Raw genomic sequence first — 22,045 nt, forward strand, 5'->3', positions numbered from 1 at the left:
TACTTAACTGTCTTGTGTGGCAGCTCAGCGTCTGCGTCGTTTCTTACTTGACAGTAGACGGCATTTGTCTACCAGGACACAGTTCACAACCCATAAAGGTCCCTGCTTAAGTAAGAAGTCCCTTTCTGTGAACCATCACCCAGACACACGCAACACCAGACTGTGTGTCTCATATCAAAGTTTATTGAAGTGGTAGATTTTTTCATTAAGTACAGAAACACGGGCAAATGAAGCGGGAGGAAGCCTCTTCCTTAACCACTGGGCAGCATGTCCCTTTTAATGATAAAAGCAAACACAGATGGGAAGCAGCTCTTTTCCCTGAAGCCTTTTTAGCTGTTCAACTGTCAAATTAGTGTCAACAAGAGAGAAATGGATTAGTTGCAGGTTAGGGCACAAATGCCATTTCCTTTCCCTTAGCAACACTGCTTGTTTGGCTCAGTACCTCTCGGGACTGATTCCCTTTTTACCAGCACTGAAAACTCGGCCACTCATCAAAGGTCATGAGTCTCTTTGTCTAGTCCGTTCCTGCTAACGCTTAGCTAAAAAGATGAATCGATCCCACGGAACCCAGGTGATCTACTGGCTGGTATAACGATGCCAGGGCTCCCTCCCATTAACGATAACTCCCCTCCAGTCACTTAGCTCTGCTTTTCCCAGCGGGAGCCGCGAACAGGCTCGGCATGGCCCCGGGAGCTGAGAACCATCCGAGGTTCAGGCAGGTGAAGGAAAGAGGCCCATGAGTCACACAGGTACCGGTGGATAGCCCTGGCTCCAGCTCCGCTTGGCAGAAACGTGGACGGTTTTGCCATCTTCAGTTCTGCAAGTGTCTGAGATGGAATGGAAGTTTCAGATGCATAGAAACTTTATCCTCCATTCCTCCAAGATGTCTGTGTGACAATCTGCAACCAAGCGGCCCACTCTGCTGCACCGCTTCTCTAAATCAGATTCTCTGAATCTGGAAGTCCCAGGAAACCTCAGGCCGAGTCTAGTGATACTACTGTGTGCTCCAGCCCAACTGTTTCTCCAGAGATCCTGGTTTTTGGTGACAATCTCCCTTCTTGGCGTGGTGGTTTTAACGAGAGGCTGGAGTCAAATACGAGGGGCTCCATGGCTCACTGGGGTTGGCCATTAAAGCCCCTGGCACACTCCTGCTCACAGTCAGATCCCCCGTGAGCTCCACGCTTGTGCTCCGGTTATTCTCTAGCCCCTCCGGCGTCTTCTTCTTCTGGAGGCAGCGGTGGATCAAGGTGGAGAAGAAGTTGGGGAAAGATGGGCTGGAGAAGTAATACACCAGAGGGTCCAGCATGCTGTTCATATAGGTGAAGCTGAGGGTGATGAAAAACGCCAGGTCGACCGAGCGATAAATGTCACAGTTCTTCGTCCCCATAGTGTGCAGGAGCCAGAAAATCCGCATGCGCACAGCCACACTGGGCAGGAAGCATATGACGAAGACCACGGCCACCACCATGATGAAGTTGATGGCCTTCTTGATCTTCGCATGCCTGTCCATCTGTCGCTGCCGCAGGCTCCAGACAATCCTGACCGTGCAGAACAGGATGATAGCCAGGGGCAGGAAGAACTCCAGGAGGAACATGGCATCGTGCCACCTGAAGGTATGACAGATGCTAAAGCTGCTGCACAGATTGGCATCGCGGTTCCGGATCATCATCTTGTTGTACAGGAGGTGGACGGTCAGGCCGATGGTGAGGGCCCACAGGAGGCAGGAGACGATGACCGCCGTTCGGTTGGAGATCTTGTTCAGAGCGTGGTGCGGGTGGACCACCCGGAAATACCTGTCCACGGCCACCACGGTGAGGAAGATGATGCTGCCTTGGCGATTCATGGCCAGCATGAAGAGCATCAGCCGGCAAGGGATGTCCCCGAACTTCCAGTCCCACTTTCTCACATAGTTGTCCGTCAGGAACGGCAGGCAGATGATCAGGAGAAAGTCAGCCACGGTCAAGTTGAACAGGAAAATCCGGCTGGATTTCCAGGACTTGAGGTGGAAGCAGAAAATCCAAAGGGCAAAGCCATTGCCCAGAAGCCCTAACACGAACTCCAGCACCAACACCGGTGGCAGGACGTTGGCGATGAATTGGTCCCGGAACACACAGCAGTTCTTGTTGTGGATCTCCAGAAAGTGAGTCTGCGGGTGGTACGGGTTCATGAGTGGATCGCGTGGGGCCCCGGGAGCGCCTCACCTAGTGAATGCTCAAGGAAAGAGGTGTGTGTCTGTGTGGCGAACGTGTGGCTCAGTGTCCGCCTTTATGTCATGTCAGGGTGTTGAAACAGATGACTGAATGGTTACCAGGAAACTACGAAATCGCAAAAAAAAAAAAAAAAAAGAAGCCAGCAAGGCTCTTATGCAACCTGCTGTTTGCATAAACAAGTAATAAAAATCCCCTGGCCAGACAGGAACCCGCAAAATTCTCTAAAGGTAAAGGATAAGTTTAGGCAAGCCGACTGTCATGTGTGAATTACTGAAAAGTGGAGGGCATCCCACGTATGCAGAGTACTTCATGTTGGAAAATTAATTCATCGTCATGCGGTTGGCTTACATAGTGAGCAAAACAGCAGATGCAATAAATAATAACTTACTGTGCTAAACAGCATGGTTTTCCAGAAATATTAAGAATGAGTAGGAAATATTAGCGTGCATCTGATTTAGGAAACAGCAAGCATGTTATTTCTTTTGGAAAGGCCGAGAGATAGTAATTGTCTATTTTATGAGGAGAGTGCGTTACATTTGTTCCCATGCCATCTTCTCTGTACAAATGTGGCTTGCTTTTCCACACCAGAACTGCAATTAATCTCTAGTGAGCGAAAGAAACAAAAAAAGTAACTTGAGAGCAGCATAAAATTTCATAAGATGCCCGAAAACTTGAACCTAGTTTGCATTGCCAGTGGTATGTTACAATAAGTTGGGGGTTTTGTTTGTTTGTGTTAAATGTTGATATGTTTCCATGCTCTAGTGACTTATGTTTAAGTACGTGATTTTAAAAAAATTAATAAGCTTTATTTTTAGAGCAGTTTTAGATTTACAGTCAAATTGAGCAGAAAGTGCAGAGATTTTCTGTACACCCCCTGTTTCTCTTCCCACAGACTCCCCCACTTAGTATGTGATATTTTAAAAGCCCCATTTTTGGAAAATTAAACTCAGAGGAGAGGACCTCAGAGGACTTCGGACTCTGCCTCCCAGCAGGTCACCATTTCACGCATCGTTTCTTTGCTTTCCAGGATAATTGGGTGTAATCCTACAGAACAGTTCTACCCTGTGATATTTGAGTCTATTGAATTCATGCTTTTGCTAGAGGTTTCCAAATTGTGTTGCTTCTACTTTGAGTTAGAAATAGGAAATTTGTTTCTTCAGTTGCACACCCAGGTTTGCTACTAGAGGTTTGTAAACTCTTGACAGTAGATTAGTCAGGATGATCGAATATTCGACTGCCCTGGAAACCAGACATACTTGATGATGAAGGCAATGTTGGCAGCTACGTCCCAGGGAGCTTCCTGTGTGTCAGACCCCACACTCAGTGCTTTAACCACGGTATCTTGTTTTACCCTGACTGTGGTCCGTGAGGTAGGGACTGGGAGTGACTCAGATTTCCAAATGAGGAAAGTGAAGCTCAGAGAGGTTGGTCATATACGGAAGGCAACAGAGCTAATAAGAGCAGAGCTTGCGAGTGGATCTGGCGCTGGTTTCAAAGTCTGTCGCTGACCATCACACACACTATCTCTTAGGATGTGATTGCCTCGTCTGTAAGGCCGCCCTGGATTGAGGTCACATTACGTGGGTGTCTTAAGGCTCTAGTGAAATGACTGGTATCTGTTTTGGGTCCTTGCTGCTCAGGAATATCATGTTTCCTTCTGGGATGAATGTAGACTTGCCAGTGATCTTTATAAAGTAATCCTAAGGGTCTGTTAACTAAAAGTCAGAAAAACCGTTATTAACGAGAGTTTTTTCTGGGAGCTAACATTGGCCAGGGACCCTCCCTTTCTAAATTTTACAATATTTGGTTTCTTTTTTAAACAATAGTCCTGGATAACATTAGAAAAGCAGAACAATGAATATTGTTACATTTGAAAAAAGAGAAAAACTGGAGAGGCTGGTAGCTTGTTCTGGATCCGTGAAGACTTTTAACCCCTCAACTTCCCCATGTGTAAACTGAGGACTTAGATGACCCTCAGACTTCCTTCCAGCTCTTCCCTTCTATGAGTGTGATTCTAAACCAAAGTTCACATATACTCAGGCAGAGTGTAAATTCTGGCTCCTCCCCCAACACACACAGCCTGCCCCTGGATTCTGGTGCCTGCTACGGGATTTCCCTTCTTCCCGCTGCACCGTGGGCGTATTTTGTCTTATGTGTGTCCCTTATTTATGTATGTATTTATTTTTCTTACTAGTGCATGAGTTGCACAGAAACTTGTTACTTGTTATGAGTCATTTCAATGGCTAAGGCAGTGAGCTGAGGCAGTGATTCCACTGAGTTTTGTGGAAACTCCACTTAAAATCTCTGACTTCCGCAATTAACTTGACCCTCCATGCCCCTTCAAGCCATAGTTTCTCAGTCTAGTCGTGTAGAACACAGCTCCCTGGCCCATGCTGGTACTATGAGCCCTGCGCCCCCCCGGGCTGAGGCAGTCGGTCACAGGTCGGCCCACAGCAGCTCACGGCAGCTCTTGCCGGCTGCCGGTCACTCACGCTGGCTGCCGGCCCCTCCTGGCAGCAGCACTCAGCAGCCCGCAGCAGCTCACACCGACGTCCGGCTGCTCACGGCAGCCCAGCTCCAGGGAGAGCCGATGTTCACAATCTTAGCTGTAGAGGGTGCAGCTCACTGGCCCATGTGGGAATCGAACCAGAGACCTCAGCGTTAGGAGCATGGCACTCCAACCACCTGAGCCACCAGGCCGGCCCTATGTATCTTATTACTGCTTGAAATGTGTGCCACTGAACTGGATGGAACCATTTTTTTTTTTTTTTAGTTAAAAATAATAGTAGCTACCATATATCAACAGTTTGCTCTGTGCCAGGTACTGTGTTATGTAACCTCATTAATTCTCACAAAAACCCTGTGAGTGATGTGCTGATATGATCACCATCCCCATGTTACAGACCAGCAAACCAAGGCTTATGGAGGTTAAGTGATTCACTGTTTGTATTTGAATTCTCATTCTTTGCTCTCAAGGGTCTACGGGTTGGCTGGGCTCAGCTGAGTGGCTCTCATTTGGGGTCGCTCAGATGGCAGCTAGATTCAAGCAGGACGCCTGGGTTTTTCTCCCTCTCCATATAGTCTTGTGTCTCTCTATGTGGCATCTCTATGTGGCATCTCCACACAGCCTCTTCACACGTTCTTTCCACAGAGTAGGCTAGACGTCGTATAAGGCTACTGACTCAGGGCTTCCAACTCACACAAGCAGACCTTCTTAACAATGCCTGGGCTCAGAAATTCCAGAACATCGCCTCCACTGCATTCTGTTGGTTAAAGCAAGTCACAGAGCCAGTCCACACTCCACTGAGAGGGGCCCCTAAGGTTGGGAGGACCGGAAGCAGAGTTCATTGGGGACATTGTAGGAGACTTGCCCCTGCAGATGGCAAATGACATTGAGTTGGGACATGTGGCTAGTGGGAAATAAGAGACCTCTGGACTTATAATGAAGATGGTGAAGTACGAGGAAGCTGGTGGTACTGACTGGCAGGGGCATATGAAAAGAAAGAAGAAGGGTATTTCAGGGTTTTGAAACGTAGTGTTGAATTTAATGTTAAAAACCTAAGGGGAAACCAGAATAACCAAATAACCTTGAAAAAGAAGAACAAAGTTACAAAACTCACACTTCCCGATTTAAAAACTTACTGCAAAGCTACTATAATAAGACAGTGTGGTCCTGGCATAGGGTGGACTATAGAACAATACGGCAGAACTGAGAGTCCAGAAATAACCCCCGCACTTACAGTCAGCTGGCATTTAAAAGGGTGCTAAGACAAATCAATGGGGACGCAGAGTCTTTTTCATAAATGCTGCTGGGACAACCAGAGGGGCACGTGCAAACGAATGAGGTTGGGCCCTTTCCTTGCACTGTACATAAAAATGAACTCAAAATAAATCATGGACAGACTTAAATGGAAGATGTGAAATTCAGGTGTGAGAGTAAGAGTAAGTCAGTCTTCATGACCTCGGCTTAGGCAAAGCCTTCGTAGGCACAACACCAAACACGCACACAGCAACAAAACTTGTCACTTAACAGGAGTAGTTTTTTGTTTGTCTTTTGTTTACAAAAACAAGGAAAAATGCTTATTAAACAAGCAAGACAAATAAGAGCCTGTTGGCAGGAGTGCGGAAGAAGGCTTTTCATCCACTGTTGCTGGGAGTCTAAGTTGGTTCAGCCTTGTTGCTGGGCAACGTGGCGGTGCCTATAATGATTATAACATGAGCTAATACAAGATAATAATAAGAGCTAATAGAAATAGTGCTTGCTGTGTGACGGGCACTGTTGTAGGTGCCTTATGCATCTAAACTCAGTATCACAACCACCCTTTGGGGCAGGCACTACTCTTGTCCTCATTTTACAGACAAGGAAAGTAAAGCATTGAGAGATTCTGGAACGTGGCTGAGGTCGCCCAGCTAGTAAGTAAAGGAGAAAGGATTTGAGCCCAGATAGTCTGGCTCCAGGGCTGTGTTCTCAGCCACTGTGCGCGCCACCTCACCCACGATGCCTGTCCTTTGACCCAACAATTCATGTCTAAGAATCTAGCTTCCCAAAACTCTGCCACACGTGTCCGAAGATATATCACTCAGAATATTCACCATAGCTTGGTGGCAATAGAGGAAAATTGGAAATAATTCACATCCGTTAAAAAGCCGTTAGTAAATAAACTATATGGGGTTTGTTTATACAATGATATATAGTTAAAAACAATGAACTTGATCTCTGCTGATGTAGGCAGCTATTCATGATAAGAAATACCTTGCAAAACTATGTATGTCAGTCTTTACTGTATATACATGTATGTGATATCCTGCTTTAGCCAGACATCACAAAGACGCATCATCTGTGTGCAGGTGTGTCTATACCCCAAATGTTAAGTCGTCACTTCTAGGAAATGAGATTAAGAGGAGTGAAAGGAAAACGTTTACTTCTTACTTTATAGATTTGTGTGTTCTTTGAATTTTGAACAAAAACATACATGTGCCTTCTGTAATAATAGAAGTTTAATTCTTTTTTTAAAAAGAAGGGAATCTGAAAGGCTAGTTACCAATCTTCTGTCCAGAAGGGTTGAGAACAGACCCTTTTCTCCCCAGATCTCATGGCTTGTCGTCTGACCAGGTTGGTGCAGCCCTGCCTGGCCTTTTCATTCCTATCTCATCGATTTCCTGCAGTTCCCACTCCGCTGTCACCTCTCTCCTCTCTAACTGGGACACCTTTCCCCACTGAGTCATCTAGTTGCCTCCTGTCCGTCCTTCACAGCTAAATTCAGGAGTTATTTCCTCTGAAAAGCCTCCTCCCACCCCCAACCCAGGATTAAGGGCCCCTGGGTTCTCCTGCAGAACTCTTTGTTGACCACTCGCAAAGCAGTTACCCTGAATGGTAATTTTATTTTTTCCTCGGCCTCTGCAATAGGGTGGCCAGGGGATATGTTTTTCATTGTTTCTCCGCTGTGTCCATTACAGAGCTGGTGCCTAATCAATGTTCCTTGAAAGAAGGAGTGAATGAATGAATGAATCTTCACAAGGAATAAAATATTGACCCCCTTCCCACGCCCACTGTTCATCACAGGTGGCTAAATCCAGATGAGGCCCATGTGTGAGGCCACGGGTTTACTCCATCTGACTATTTGTATATGTAGAGAGATGGTCCTAGCTTCGTGGATGAGCTCAGAAGGGTCCTGTGGTTAGTTTCATGCTCTGCGGTCACCACCTTGAAATGCTTAATGCTTTTTGAATAAGGGATCTTGCATTTTCCTTTTGCACTGGGCCCTGCAAATTACGGAGCTGGTCCCAAGCCATTTATGCACTCACTGTGATGACCAGGTCTTGAGTCATGCTGGATTAGAAGTGCATTTGTGTCTGGGGATTAGAAGACTGAGAAGGCAAGCAAGTTGAGACCAGGCATGACAAAGTGGCCAGGTGCCCACCTTGCTGTAGCAACATTAACAATTGGCTTAACCCCTTGTGCCCCAGAGCTCTAATCCCATCTAAGCAGCCCCTGCCAGTTTGGTGACTTCAGACCCTACCTTAACCGTTTCACTTTTAATAAAGGGTAAAGACACCCATTCTGAGACTAGACCAGAACTAAAATTTTTATACTGTCAGCACCAATAAAAGGTACCTCTTATTCCATAGAATTCCTATAGAATATATGGTTTCATATCCCTTCTAGCTTTTATGTGACTTCCTGAAAGAGAAAGAGAGAAAACATTTTCTTTTAAGTGATTACACTTTGCTATTGCAGGTAGTTTCAACAAAGCTATGTCGACGAAGCTACACTCTTCTTTACAATTTCTGAAGAACACTTCCTAGTAAGATTTATTTTTCGTCACATTCTATGAATTTAAAAAGGGAAGCAAAATTAGTCATGCGGTGTTTGGGGTTTTGGTTCATTTTTTTTCCATTTTGTTTGTTCTTGCTGTTTTTTAGTGCGAACCACTGCCTACCATGAGCTTCAGGATTTTTTTAGACTTTTTTTCCCCGGGAAGATAAAGTCTTCCGAGTCATTTAACATAGAGTCACACATCGGACAAGGAACTTGCTTTAGGAACCCAAGTTTATTAAGATGGAGCAACAAAGGAGCAGCCCAGGAAAGAATTAGATCGATTACATTTTGCTATTCCAGGTAGTTTAAACAAAGCTGTGTCATTAAACAAAGCTGAATAGCATTAGAAGCAGTAGTGTGTTTTCACAGATTTCTCTCATGATGACATATGCTTCTTTGATGCTGATAATACTCCTGGTATTCACTCTTCAGGGGGCAGCTGGGAAGCAGAATTCAGGTAGTGACTGTGGAGCAGCTGTGAACCCCGAGGGAAGTTACTGCTGTGCCTCAGTGTCTTTGTGTGTAAAGCCTGGTAACATAAAAAGCCATAATGTGGAGTACTTACTGCCAGACACAGTGTTTAATGCTGTTCGTGCACTCATTCAAGTGTCTACTGAGTACCTACTATGTGCAGGCGCTGGGGATATGACCGTGAGCAAAGCCCTCCATCCTTCTGGATCTTGGAGTCCTTGAATCTGCCCAACGGCCTTTTGAAGTCAATACTATTATTACCTCTGTTTGACAGATGAGGAAATTAAAACTAAACGTGGTGAAATAAAATTGGCCTCCAGATCACACGTCTAGTAAGTGGCTGAGTTGGGATTCATGCTTAGAGTCATCCGACTTTCCACAGCCTGTGCCTTTCATCATAGGCTGTGCGGTGCCTATGAAAAAGGAACGAGGGGAGTTTTGAGGCCAAAGAACCAGAAGCTGGTGAGGTCCTTACGTGCAGAGAGTACCCTGGGGATTTGAGAAAGTGTAAATAGAGGTGCCAAGAATGCCTGTCCCCACTTTCGGCTTGAGGACTGAGCAAAGGTTGGCTTGGAATCCTCCCTCATCCCGGGCAGGGTGGCCTGTCATTTCATAGAATCGTTTGGTTTGGAGGGTTCCAGGTACATATGTGAGAGACTCGTGTATAAGGGATATTTACTTTTTCCACCCTTTGGTGTTTGTCCAGAATCCTGCAATAAGAGGAAAACACTGGTGTTTGCAGAAACTGGTCTAGAAACTATATGTGTTGAAAAAAGGTGAAGGTTAATTAACCTCTCTGTTTGCCTCCTCCCCAAAAAACTTTGCTGTCATACAAGAGTGGACCAACAAGCTTCCAGGTAAAAGGGACATAGCACAGTGCCTGGCACAAACTATGAATTCAGTAAATACGAGAATGAATGAATGAATGAATGAATGAATGATTTCAACTCATGAATAATTTCAACATAACAAGCAGGTGAAAGCAATTACTCTGGACTCTGCACTTCCCAAAGGCCAGGGGACTTTTTTCAAGCACACAGCTCCCACTGGAAAAATCAGGGCAGGTAAACATATCCCTCAGCATGTTCTCTGAAATGCCAAGACTTGCAGAAAAATGTGGAGCCCAAAAACGGTCAGAGCAGATTGTTTTGCTGTCATTCTTCTTGGGCTACTGAGAAGTCAAATGAACAGAGTCCCCTCTACCTCCCCACACACACCAGATGAAAATCATAGGAATCAAGACATTCCAATCTACAGAGCCTCACTCAGCCTGAAATAAAAGTACTGACTTAGTCCGGTTTCTGTTTTCCAAGACAAGTAATGATTTAAGGTCAGAGGATAGGAAATACTGATAAGTCATTAAATTCACTAACTCCCCCCGGGGGGGGGGGACACGACCGGTTTAAACACTTGTACCTATTTACCCAGCCGGTTAAAATTACACAGGAGCCAAGCTCTTCCTAGTCCCGCCCCTCCCACCTGCCCCCCTCCCATCACACACCTGCCCCTTGCCCCCTATCCTTGTAATAAAGATCATATAAACTCACTTCTCGACTGGGACCTTCCAAAAAGGCATCGTAGCCTAAACTTTGTTTCCAACAGAGTGAGAATAGAGTTGAGAAAGGGCAGCATTTTCAAAGCCCCTCAACCCCTCAGCATGAATTATTTCTAAGTCGCCAGTCTGTTCTCGATTTCGTCTGTCTGTTTCATTGCCGGTTCAACACATGTGGAGACCCCACGGCACATCAGACTGGCTTTGCAAGCTGTTTGCCACACTGGTGCAACTCTTGCGACAGAGGTTTGAAATCGGCGTCTCCTCTGGCCTCTGTGTCTTGGAGCGTCCTGGTCGCTTGGGTCTCAAACTGCGGATTTTGAGCTTGGTGTAGAATTTGGGGAACGAGGGACTTGAAAAATAATACACCAGGGGGTCCAACATGCTGTTCATGTAGGTGAAGCTGAGGGTGATGTGGAGGGCGACGTGGACAGAGGGGTTGCAGGCGCTAGAGGGCACCGTCCAGAGGAAATACAGCCTGGCTGACACGCTGGGCAGGTAGCACGTGACAAACACGGCCATCACCACCATAATGAACCGCATAGCCTTCTTCATCCGAGTCTGCCTCGCCAGCTGCTGCCTCTGCTTCAGGCTCCAAATAATCTTGAAGGAGCAGAACAAGATGATGCCGAGGGGCAGGAAGAACTCCAACTGGAACATGATGTCATGCCAGCCATTGGCCGACTCCATGATGAAGCTCTCACAGGATATGGTCTTCTCTTGCACACACAGGTGGTTCTCCATCAAAAGATACAGGGTCCCCAGGATGACCATGGTCCAAAGGGAGCAGACGATGCCAGCCGCAGTCCGGTTGGAGATGGTGTTCAGCATGTGGTGGGGATGGACCACCTTGAAATATCTGTCCACGGCCACCACCGTGAGGAAGACGATGCTCCCCGCCCTGTTCATGGCCAGCATGAACAGCACTACCCGGCAGGGAATGTCCTCAAAGGTCCATCGTCTGTCTCTGCGGTAGTAGTCTGTCCGAAAGGGCAGGCAGATCATGAGAAGGAAGTCGGCCACGGCTAAGTTGAAAAGGTAAATAGTGCTGGGTTTCCAGGTCTTCATGTGGAAGCAGAAACCACATAAAGCGATGCCGTTGCCCAGGGCACCAAGCACAAATGCCAGGATCAGCAGCGGTGGCATCACCCGCGAAATGGGGTCCCCCTCAATGAGGCAACACGATCCGTTGTCCATGGTGGGCAGAGGACAAATGCTCTGTGTGCCGGGCAAGCCCTGGAGTCCCCACAAAGACACAGGTGCTTATCTGAAGGCTGCCACTCACCCAGATGCTATTTTTCTAACTTCTTCACCCTGGGATGTAGGTACCCACCGCACATGTGGGTGGATGCAGCCACAAAGGAGAACAGAAACTTGAGCCAGGAAATGAGCCTCAGGGAAGTCCTTTCTCCAGAGCGTGGGTCACAAGCTGCCTGTCTCCCCAACAGCCTGAGCATGTAGCACGGTAAGGCTTTGAAATGCATGTAATTTCGTGCAAGTGGTCATTTCTGGGAAGCGACCGGGAGGTCCAATGAGATTCATGCTGGAGAGGAGTTGTTGGGTCCAGCCCCAGAACGATTTTTATTTCCAGCCTCACTCTTTTCCCGCAGACTCTCTCTGTGCTGGAGAGCCGCAAAGCTGCCCAGAAGGCACGAAAAGAGTTTGTTTGTCCTCCCTCCCGGAGGAGAAATACAAACATTTCCTGCAGCCAATCTGGGCCTCTGTGTTGCTTTCCTCCCTAACCTTTGCCTGACTGCCCGTCCTCTCTCTCATCCCATGGGGCACTCCCAGGCAGTGCCAGAGACTGAGGCTCAGAGCCATTTCCTGTGCCCACACCCAAAACCAGCCTTCAAAAATCAGAAGGGTCTGTGGAGGAAAAAAGTGCTAAAAACCGCATTTGTTGGGTGTTAGAAAAGTTCTTTGAAGTGTTTCTGCCTCTCCTCCCTTCCATTCACACCTCCCACCCTTTGCCTCCTTCCTTGGATCCAAGTGACTCGTTGCGCAACCAGCAAGACTGTACATCCCAAGCCATTTCTCATATGTCCGTCTCCATAAAACAGCCTCTGTGGGAGCCAGTTCCTCCCTGTGCTGTTTGCAAAAGAGTATTTGGCTCTGAGTTTCCCACTGGCTGTTCAAAAGAGCCAAGCACCGTGATACATCGGTTTTTAATTTTAATTATGTGCTGAGCCCATTGGTGGGGACGCATGAGGGTTGGGGCCATTGGTCCAAGAGTCTATCTCTAAAATAATCATGGGTAAAATTAGACTGCACCAAAGATCAGAGTCTGCTAAATTTTCCTGTCCTTTGACTGTAGAAGTGACTTACATGCCCTGTGGCTTTCCAGCTCCCAGCGTAGGAGAGGGGTGAGGACAGGGAGTGCTTTGGAAGCATGCATGCCTCCTTCTGTCGCTGATTAAAACTAAATTCTTCCCTCTGAATCCTAGACTCCCAATTAGCCTGACAACAGTCTCTACTCACTGTCCTTGCCCTAGCACCGACCACTGTCACCTCCTAGCTGTTGAAACTAGTCCATTCCCTGTAATTCCTCTCCCATACTACAATGTGATTTTTTTCTGAAGTACAGATATGATCATATCCCTTTTTTCCCCCCTCACTTAACAGCCATCAATCATTAGCTCCCTCCGATCTGCCAAGGTGATAGCTATATAGCCTGTGAGCCATATCTGGTTCGAAAACCGGTTCAATTTGGCCCACATGTTTAAAAAACCTAGGACTGTCCTAGAAAAAACCTGTATTTCCAGCCTCTCCTGGGAAACTGGAAGATCTGGCCACACTTGGCCAAAAATCCCACATAGTAACAATCGGCTAGAGCTGAGAGTCGCTGCCCCCTTGAGATGGCCAAGAAGGCTCTATTTTGCCACAGCCCCCACCGCTCCCTATTACCTGGTCAGCTTCACTCATTCAAATGCCTGATCTCTGGGATTTTGAGTTTGTCACCTCTGCCTTAGGATAAAGATCGCATTCCTTGGCTTAGTATACAAGGCCCTTCACAGATGGGTCCCAAACTACCTTTCCTGCCACTTTCCTCCTCACTTGTTAGTCTCGTAACTTCTAATAAATAAGTGTATCAATCCAACGTCTACATTTAGCTCCCCCACTAATCCAAAAGGTCCTTGGAGACAAAGTCTATTTTCTTGGCAGGAAGGGGATGGAATAAAGATCTGGATAACTACGTCCTGCTTTTCATGAGAGCTCATAGCAGCCACTTTCACTGGGGGAGAAGGGGACCTTCATGATTCTCTGAGGAGGTGTTCACTGTTGTAGGCTGTAGCACCCCAAGATGAGGTTGGCTGGAGAACCCTGAATACCTTAAGAAGGTTAGGCTGGATTTTTCAGCAAATGGAAAATATTCTTCATCTGTGTTAGCAGATACCTCCAGATTCTTGTAAACACAAGGGCTTCCCTTTCTTGCATGACTGACACTGGCCTTTCTTTGCCTCATCCTTTCTGTCTTGTCAAATTGATACCAGGTTTTATTACTGATCTTATTTTTATTCCTAGCTAGTAATTACAGTGCCTGCTGCAAAGTAGAGGCTTTGTTGATTTAAAATGGTTTATTCACACCTGAAACTAATATATTATTTTATACCGTCACTTAAAAAAAAGTAAATTAAAGTGTAAAAATAACATACATAAAAATAAAATTAAAATGTGTATTAAGTGAATCCTCAAGGTGTTTTTGCTAGATGCTTTCAGGGTTCCCCAAATGAGGAAACTATTACCTGCCGTCTGGAGCTCAGTTTTTAGGGGAGGAAATAAGACAAATACATAAATAACAATAAAACAAAGCAAACAGAATAAGTAGTTTAACACAATATTTTCCAAAATGTGGTTGACACACCACAGAGGATAGGCAAGATTATTTTAGGTGACACAGAGTAATATACATACACATGTATTTTGACTTTATAGCTATGACTTTATTTTAATGTGTGTTTAAAAAACACACATTGGAGTTTTGTGAGAGAGAGTTGTTAACATTTCTAGGGGGCAGAAATAAAAGGAACAGACATTCCAGACAAAATGCAGATCATGGAAGAAATAAGACTGGAGGGGGTATATGAGGAATATTCGAGGACGTTGAAATTTGGAGTCTATTCACAGAGCTGTAAGGAATAAAACAGGCCACCACCGTTGAGTGGGGGCAGTTTTGCAGGAGACCTTGAATTCAGTGGCAGTAGGGAGCCATTTTTTAAGTAAATAGTATTGTAAAGGATTGTGTGAATAGTTGAAAGAGAATGGCAGTAACAGGAACAGGTTTTTGTTCCTGCCCCTCCCCTAATCCTGCAAGTCCTGAGGACACAGTACTGTCCCTCGTTGTCACTTGGGAATTCTGCAGGCTTGGAACCTGTGTTTTCTCTTTCTAGTGTGTTCCAACGGGAGCCTTGGTGGGGATATTATCCAGATAACTGAAGCGCCACTCCCTTAAGCATCAACACTTAAAAAAAAATGTTTCTCAAACCTCTTTCTCCGATTCCACGCCAGAACCAAAGGAACTTAGTGCCAGCCACCAAACAGCTGAAGCTGTAAGCTTGGTTCCCTCTTCTTCCTCACTCACCACCATCTCCACTCTGCTGGTCAGAGGCCCTAAGTCTCTCCACGCCCACTGCAACCACTTTGGCTGGTCTAAGGTTCTGGAGGAATGCAGCTGCCTCCTGATGGGCCCTCCTGCTGCCTGTCTTGCTTCTCCTCCAATCCGTTCTCCGAAACTCAAATCTGCTGTCACTGCTCATCTGGTCGAATGCTCCAGTGACTCTGGGTTTGTCCTTAGCGGGGGAATTCAAGATGGTTAATAAGGCTCCACAGAACTGGCCTCAACGGCTCCAACATGAGCCATGACTGTATTTAGTATCCAAAGACTGTCCTACAGGGACCACTGGGGACATACTTCCTTCCCTCCTAGTCCTGAATAACTCCTCTTTTGTCAGCATCAGCCTAGATCAGTGTCTTCCAATAGAACCTTCTACAAGGATGGAAATGTTCTGTAGTAGACATGTAGCTTTTGAGCACTTGAAATGGGGCTAGTGGGAACTGAATTTTCAGTGTTAGTTCATTTCAATTAATTTAAAATTTAAAACCACTTGTGGTTACCAAACAAGAATCCCAGGACACTACGTCCTCTAACCCCCAAGCCTTCTGGGAATTTCCCTATCCGGTCTGGGTTAAGCCCTCCTCTCTGCACCATCTCTGCCACTCACATACCACGAAGTATTATAAGGGTTTACTTGTGTGTCCTCTCCCAGCTCCCCATCTCTGCGAAGGCTAACACTGGGTCTGATTTAGCTTTGCATGCCCGGAACCTAGCCCAACACCTGCCATCAAGCTCAGTATGTCTTGAGTAAGTGAGTGAACTAGTGAACAAATGATTCCAGACCTTTGCAATTTACTTCTTCTTCTGGCTGTGAGGACACACCCCTGAACAGGAAAGGCTGGTTGAAAGAACTTATGGAAACACCAGCCAGGCTGACCTGGCATGCTCCTGGGCCCTGCCATGCCAACTCCTCCGATATCTTATAAGATAATGTTTCACTTTATATGTGACAGGGGCAGGAAGTGGACATTTCTGCCGTGGCTGCCTGGCAGGTGTCAGGAGGAGAAACTGTCTGCGGTAGTATTTTGAAAAGACACGTTTGTGGGTGCCTCCTTTATCCCCACATACTGCCACACTCACAACACTTCTGTCGCCAAGTGTGTGGGATATTTTTCCCACACTAAGCAATTCTCTGTGACACCAACTGCAATTGCAATTCCCTTCAGTTCTGGCACCAACCAGAGTGAGTGCAGACCCCACAGGTTGAGGGTTCAGTCCCACGAGAGTGCTCCCCACTTCAGATGGGGGTCCCCAGGTTACCCACACTTTCTGCCTGACTTGGCTACCATTCGAGGTTCCCATGACCTCCCTCCTCAGATTCCATCGTATGTTAGAACGGCTCACAGAACTCAGGGAAACACTCACTTATGTTTACTAGTTTATTAAATAATAAAGACTGTGATAAAGGATACAGATGAACAGCGAGATGAAGAGGTACATAGGGTGAGGTCTGGAAGGGTCCCAAGTGCAGGAGCTTCTGTCCCATGGAGTTGGGGTGCATCACCCTTCTAGTTCATGCACGTGTTCACCAACCCAGAAACTCTCATACTTTGGGGATTTTTATGGAGGCTTCATCACCTAGGCATGGCCCATCATTAACTCCATTTCCAGCCCCTCTCTCCTCTCTGGAGAATGGGGGGTGGGTCTAAAAATGCCAAGCTTCTAATCGTGGCTTGGTCTTTCTGGTGACCAGTCCCCACCTAGGAGCCCACCGAGAGTCACCTCATTAGGACAAAAAATGCTCCAGGAGCTGAGCTGCGCCCTCCACAAACTAAGACTGAAAGGACAACAACTTGACTTGGAAAAAAGTCCTGGAAGTACACACTGTTCCCCAATAAAGTCCTGTTTCCCTTCCCCAATAAAATCTTTAAAAAAAAATAAATAAATAAATAAAGATGTTCCAGGAAATTACAAGGGATTTAGGAGCTCTGTGTCAAGAACCAGGGACAGAGACCAATATGTATATTTCTTATTATTTCACAGGTAGAAACCCAGGGCCTGTGCTTCATTAGAATGCCTTTCCCAGCCAGGGGCGAGTATATGACTGTATTAGCTTCCTGTGGCCACTGTAACAAGTTACTGCAAGCGTGGTGGCTTGAAACAACAGAACTTTATTCTCTCACCGTTTTGGAAACTAGAGGTCTGAAAGGAAGGTGTCATCAGGCTGTGCTCCCTCCAGAGGCTCTAGGGAAGCGTTGTTCCTTGCCTCTTCCAGCTTCTGGTGGCTGCGGGCTTTCCTTGGCTTGTCCATGCATCACTGCGGTCCCTGACTCCGTGGTCCAAGGGCCTTCTCTGTGTGCCTTATAAGTACACTTGTCGTTGGATTTAGGGCCCAGATAATCCAGAATGGATCATCTCATCTCAGGATCATCGACTTAATTACATCTGCAAAGACTCTTCCCAAATAAGGTCATGTTTACAGTTTTGGTGGGTAAGGAAGTGGATATATCTTTTGTGGGCAGCAACCACTCCACCCACAATGGCAACCTTTTCAACGTCAGTGTTGAATCTTAGCGTTCCTTTCTCTATTTCAAAATGCTTTCTGTGGAAGGAAGGAGAAGAATGACTGACCGAATTTGAAGTCTAAATGATTTACCATCTTTTTCGCTTGTTTCTGCTCGGTAGGGCTGCAGCCCCGGAGAAAGCTGGGGGCCCTGAGGTTAAGTGGGGGGATGGGGATTGATTGCTTCACCATGTGACAGGGTGGTCATCCTGAACTGACACACGTTCTGACAAGGAAGTTCCTCGCCATTTCAAAATGAGTCTTAAGCATTGCAAACAATGGTTTTTTTCTACACATAAAGTGCAAGAAAAATAAAAAAGAAACTATAGATTCAAAGAGATTTACAAGATACGTGAACCAACGTTTTGTAATCGGACTCAACTCCAACTGTGAAAGAGTATGAGACATTTGGGAAGAAATCCGATTGGCTAAGGAAGGATATTAAGAAATTATTCCTAATTCTTGTAGAGTGATAACCATGTTTTGGCTGTGTTTAAAGGAAGAGGCCTGATCCTTTAGAAATAAATACTGAAACATGTGTCGATGAAATTATATGATATTTAAGATGTAATTCAAAGGAATCCAGTAGGAGAGGAGGGCAGAACTAACAGATGAAGAATGTATTTATTTGGAAGGCAGCTCATACAGCTTGGGAATAAATTGATCCCTATTCCCTGAATGGTTCTCATTCCTGGGCATCTCCATTCACTGCTGTGTTGATTTCAGTTTTATGTATGGCATCTGTTTGGTAATTTATTGCTGATATGAAAGTATTAGAGTTTGAAGTTTTATTTACTTGAACAAGTGAATAAAGACAGATGGGAGGTGGGCCCTCTGATGTTTCTCTTTGGACCAGGCCTTGTTCTAAGAACTCCAAAATGCCTTCTTGAGTAGGACAGAAAGGAATTAAATGATAGCCCATTGAATCTGTTGTTATCCACAGCAACCTACCTTATATACGTGTTGTAATTAGTTGTGAAATTTATAAATTATTATAATGCTTTACATCCTTACATTCATTTTGAAGTTTCATCAACATGTAGGTTTGTTTATGAGATTGTGCCTTGCGAGGGCATAAGATCCCTTCTGTATGTCATAACGGGTTGGGGGGGGGAGGTGGGAATATTGAGAAACATTGGGCTAGAACAGGTCTTAATAAACCCCTAAAAGGGCTGCCCTAACCCGAACTCCTTGTGTTCATCAGAACTAATCTGGAAGTGATACTCCATACTGGCTTAAGCAAAAATGGGAATTTGCTGACTTTTATAACTGAAAGGTCCAGGGTTATCACTGACCTCAGATGTGCTGGAATCGGGGATCAAACATGCTCCATCTCTCGGCTCTGCTGTCCTTCATATTGACTTTATTCTCAGGTCACATGGGGGCAAGACGGCTGCCAGGAACTCTATTGCGTATCCTCTGAGACTCAAGTCCAGTGACAAAAAGGGAGCCTCGTTTCCAGATGATCTCTCAGAAGTGTGCTGAGATTCACGCTGGTGGACCTAGCCTTAAATCAATTAATCATTGTTACCAGCAGGACGCCATGTGTACCTGTGGACGGAGGGTTGCGAAGGCCCAATCAGACCATATGGGTAGACTGTGGAGGAGAGACGAACACTTCCAAACCAAAATGGGCCTGTTACAAAGATGCTAGAAATGCAATCAATAAATATCCATTCCACCCCAAGCAACCATCTTGAAAATACTCAGAAAGAATCAGAGGAAAGAAAATGTCTGGCTAAGGGCCAATCCAGCCCTGAGAGTGGGAAACAAATATATAACCCCATGATTTCTTGAGAAAATAGATCATGTTATGACAAGGTGTCACATGTGGTAAAAAGTCACTTCTAATTCAAGGAGCCTGGGAAACTCGTTCATAGCAGACGTCTCGGAAGGCAAGGTGTAGAATGTCTCCATGCTTCCTCTGAATGACTGGTGTCGCAACATTACTTCCCTGTCGTCCTTCATTCGGGTCTCACCTTTGCCCCCTTCCTTCAGGCATGCTTTCTTTGCTTGACTCCAGGTTTTCCTTTCGTGTTAAAGGAAATATCTGACTTTCTGGTAGTGTTGTTTAGGAATGCATTCTGTAGTATTATAGAAAAGCCAACTGCATTGGTTTAAACAGATGGGGGGTGTTTGTCTTTCACAACAGGAAGCCCAGGAAGCAGGCAGTCAAGAGCTGATATGGTTATTCAACAATAATATCAGGAACACAGGCTATTTATACATTTCTAGTCCATAATCCTTAGCATATGCATCTTTATTCTCAGGCTAGCCACTCTGGTTGCAAGGAGGATGTATCAACCTCCTGGCTATGCTCATGGTCCAATCAGAAAGAAGAGGGAGTGGTCAAGGCTTTTTTAAAAAAATGCCAGGCCTTGCCTTCGTATGTGAGAAGTGTTAAATGATATATTTTTTTAAAGAATAAAAGCATGACTCTTATCCAATTATAAAATAAACATGTGTCAAAGATTTTATTTCACTTGTTAATTAATAAGGGAATCAATAAGATATTAAAAACAATTCAAAGGAGAACTTTAAAACGCACACACATACAAAGACACAGGCAATTATATATGCACACATAGGCAATCAGGAATGCTGAAATGAATTTACAACTAGAAAACTAGTCAACAGAATGATACTTAATTGCAGCTCCTCCAGATACAATTCATTTGCATTTCTATGGACAAGAGCCAGTTGCATTACTATTGGTTTTCTACAACTTGCAAAATTGTAAAATAACCCAGAGACAATGAAAGATGGAGATGACACCAAAAAGAATGCCAGCTAGGACACCCAGTATATTTTGTCCATTTAAAAATCTTTCACAGTGTTTCCCGACAGAAGAGATGCCCTCCTCAGCATCTATCTGTATCTCATTGACCAGAACTGTGTCACTTAACCACCTTTGGTGCAAAGGACGCTGGGAAATTCAGTATCTTTAACTAGACTCCTACTATCTCAAGTAAAATAGGATTCTGTTAGTTAAGGAAGTCTGCCTCTCCTACACACCCACTTGATGTGTCAAGGACAGTAGTTTATTTAATAATTTTTAGCACATGTAAGTATGAAGTTGGCTGTAGTGGACGTCTGGTTTTGTTACGTTAGTACCACTCCCTCTTCTGGTCATAGTGCCTCAAATTTCCTGTGGGATGTGCCTTACCCGCTCTCCAAACCCAGCTCCAAAGGGGACACTCAACTCAGGGCTTGTCTAGTTATGGTGATTGATTTAGGAATGGACATGACTGGAGCCAGGCCGATCAAAGTCAACATTTGGATATACATTGGAACAAAACTGACACTGGAAAACAGTAATACCTAAGCCTGAAAGATACTGGATCCATTTCCTGACAATGCTTGATACGCAAGTGGACTCTGTAACCTTTGCAATAATTCCACTGCCTCTCAAAGAGTCTGTGGATTCCTGGTAGAAACCATTGCGATATTTCTTTATTTAACAAGTTGTTCCTCTTTTTAGTACCTGAGAACTGGCAGACTAGGCTGCGAGGGAGTCCAAATCTGGGTTTGAATGGCAGCAGTGTCAGGCAGAGTCCACCCAGAAAACAGAACCCCATCTAAGTATGTAAAGTTGAGGAGAATTTCATTCAGGGGATTGGTTATTCAGGGAAGGGAACTGTTGAAAAGTTACACAGAGGTGGCTGAGGCAACTCGGAGATTAGCCATCGAGAAGCCATCACCACCTCTAGGCCAGGAACTAGACCCAGGAAGGGGGCTGTGTTACAGGAGCCCAGGATCTGGGGTCCTCAACCAATGCAGAGAGAGAACCAGCTACTGCCAGAGACGGGACTCTCGGGGGTGGAGGGAGAAGGGGGGATGAGGAGGAGGCTGCTCCCATTGGCCGAAGCTAGCTGGAAGCTGGGGAGCAAGGAAGCCTAGGAATACAACCCTTAGGGGTCAGCGCCCCCTTCCCTACAAAGCAAAGCAGGGAAAGGGTGAGGAATGGGACTTGAAGGCATTGTCTGTCATGCAGGACTGGCCACTTCTGACAGGCCACCTCTCCATACTCATCACAGCTAAGGTGCCATTGACTGTGAGATGCACCCTTATTTTTTGCACCATCAAGAAAGGAAAACGCTGCCAATTAAACTTTGACACAATGCTAAGGCTCCATCCATTGCAATGCATCTTGTTATGAGAGATGTTAGAAAGTGCATCTTAAGGTCAATAAAAAGATGCTATTAGCTGTGTGATCTTACGCACATGCGGACTTAATTCATTTCCACCTTTGAGCTTCGATTTTACCATCTGGGAACTAGAGACAAAAACACCTGCTTGATGGGGTTTTTATGAGGATTAAATCAGCCAGCATGTCCAAGACTGTTCAGTGAGGGCACAGACTTTGTCTCTTGTCCTC

General features: G+C 45.6%; 2 protein-coding genes across 2 annotated transcripts; both read right to left on the minus strand.

Annotated features, from left to right (window-relative positions):
* Nucleotides 1-170: 170 nt before the first annotated feature.
* Nucleotides 171-2,281, minus strand: LOC109448508 (hydroxycarboxylic acid receptor 2). The gene has a single exon (XM_019733893.2). The coding sequence runs from the start codon at nucleotides 2,165-2,167 to the stop codon at nucleotides 1,073-1,075; it is 1,095 nt and encodes a 364-aa protein (XP_019589452.1). The 5' UTR covers nucleotides 2,168-2,281; the 3' UTR covers nucleotides 171-1,072.
* Nucleotides 2,282-8,742: 6,461 nt separating this feature from the next.
* On the minus strand, nucleotides 8,743-13,020 carry HCAR1 (hydroxycarboxylic acid receptor 1). The gene has a single exon (XM_019733892.2). The coding sequence runs from the start codon at nucleotides 11,747-11,749 to the stop codon at nucleotides 10,718-10,720; it is 1,032 nt and encodes a 343-aa protein (XP_019589451.1). The 5' UTR covers nucleotides 11,750-13,020; the 3' UTR covers nucleotides 8,743-10,717.
* Between the last annotated feature and the right edge of the window lie 9,025 nt (nucleotides 13,021-22,045).

This window comes from Rhinolophus sinicus, linkage group LG16 (assembly GCF_036562045.2).
Source record: "Rhinolophus sinicus isolate RSC01 linkage group LG16, ASM3656204v1, whole genome shotgun sequence".
Taxonomy (NCBI): domain Eukaryota; kingdom Metazoa; phylum Chordata; class Mammalia; order Chiroptera; family Rhinolophidae; genus Rhinolophus; species Rhinolophus sinicus.

What these genes read in the sequence shown, in the direction of transcription:
- HCAR1 (XM_019733892.2), bottom strand. Translation starts at nt 11,749, where the DNA reads ATGGACAACGGATCGTGTTGCCTCATTGAGGGGGACCCCATTTCGCGG.
- LOC109448508 (XM_019733893.2), bottom strand. Translation starts at nt 2,167, where the DNA reads ATGAACCCGTACCACCCGCAGACTCACTTTCTGGAGATCCACAACAAG.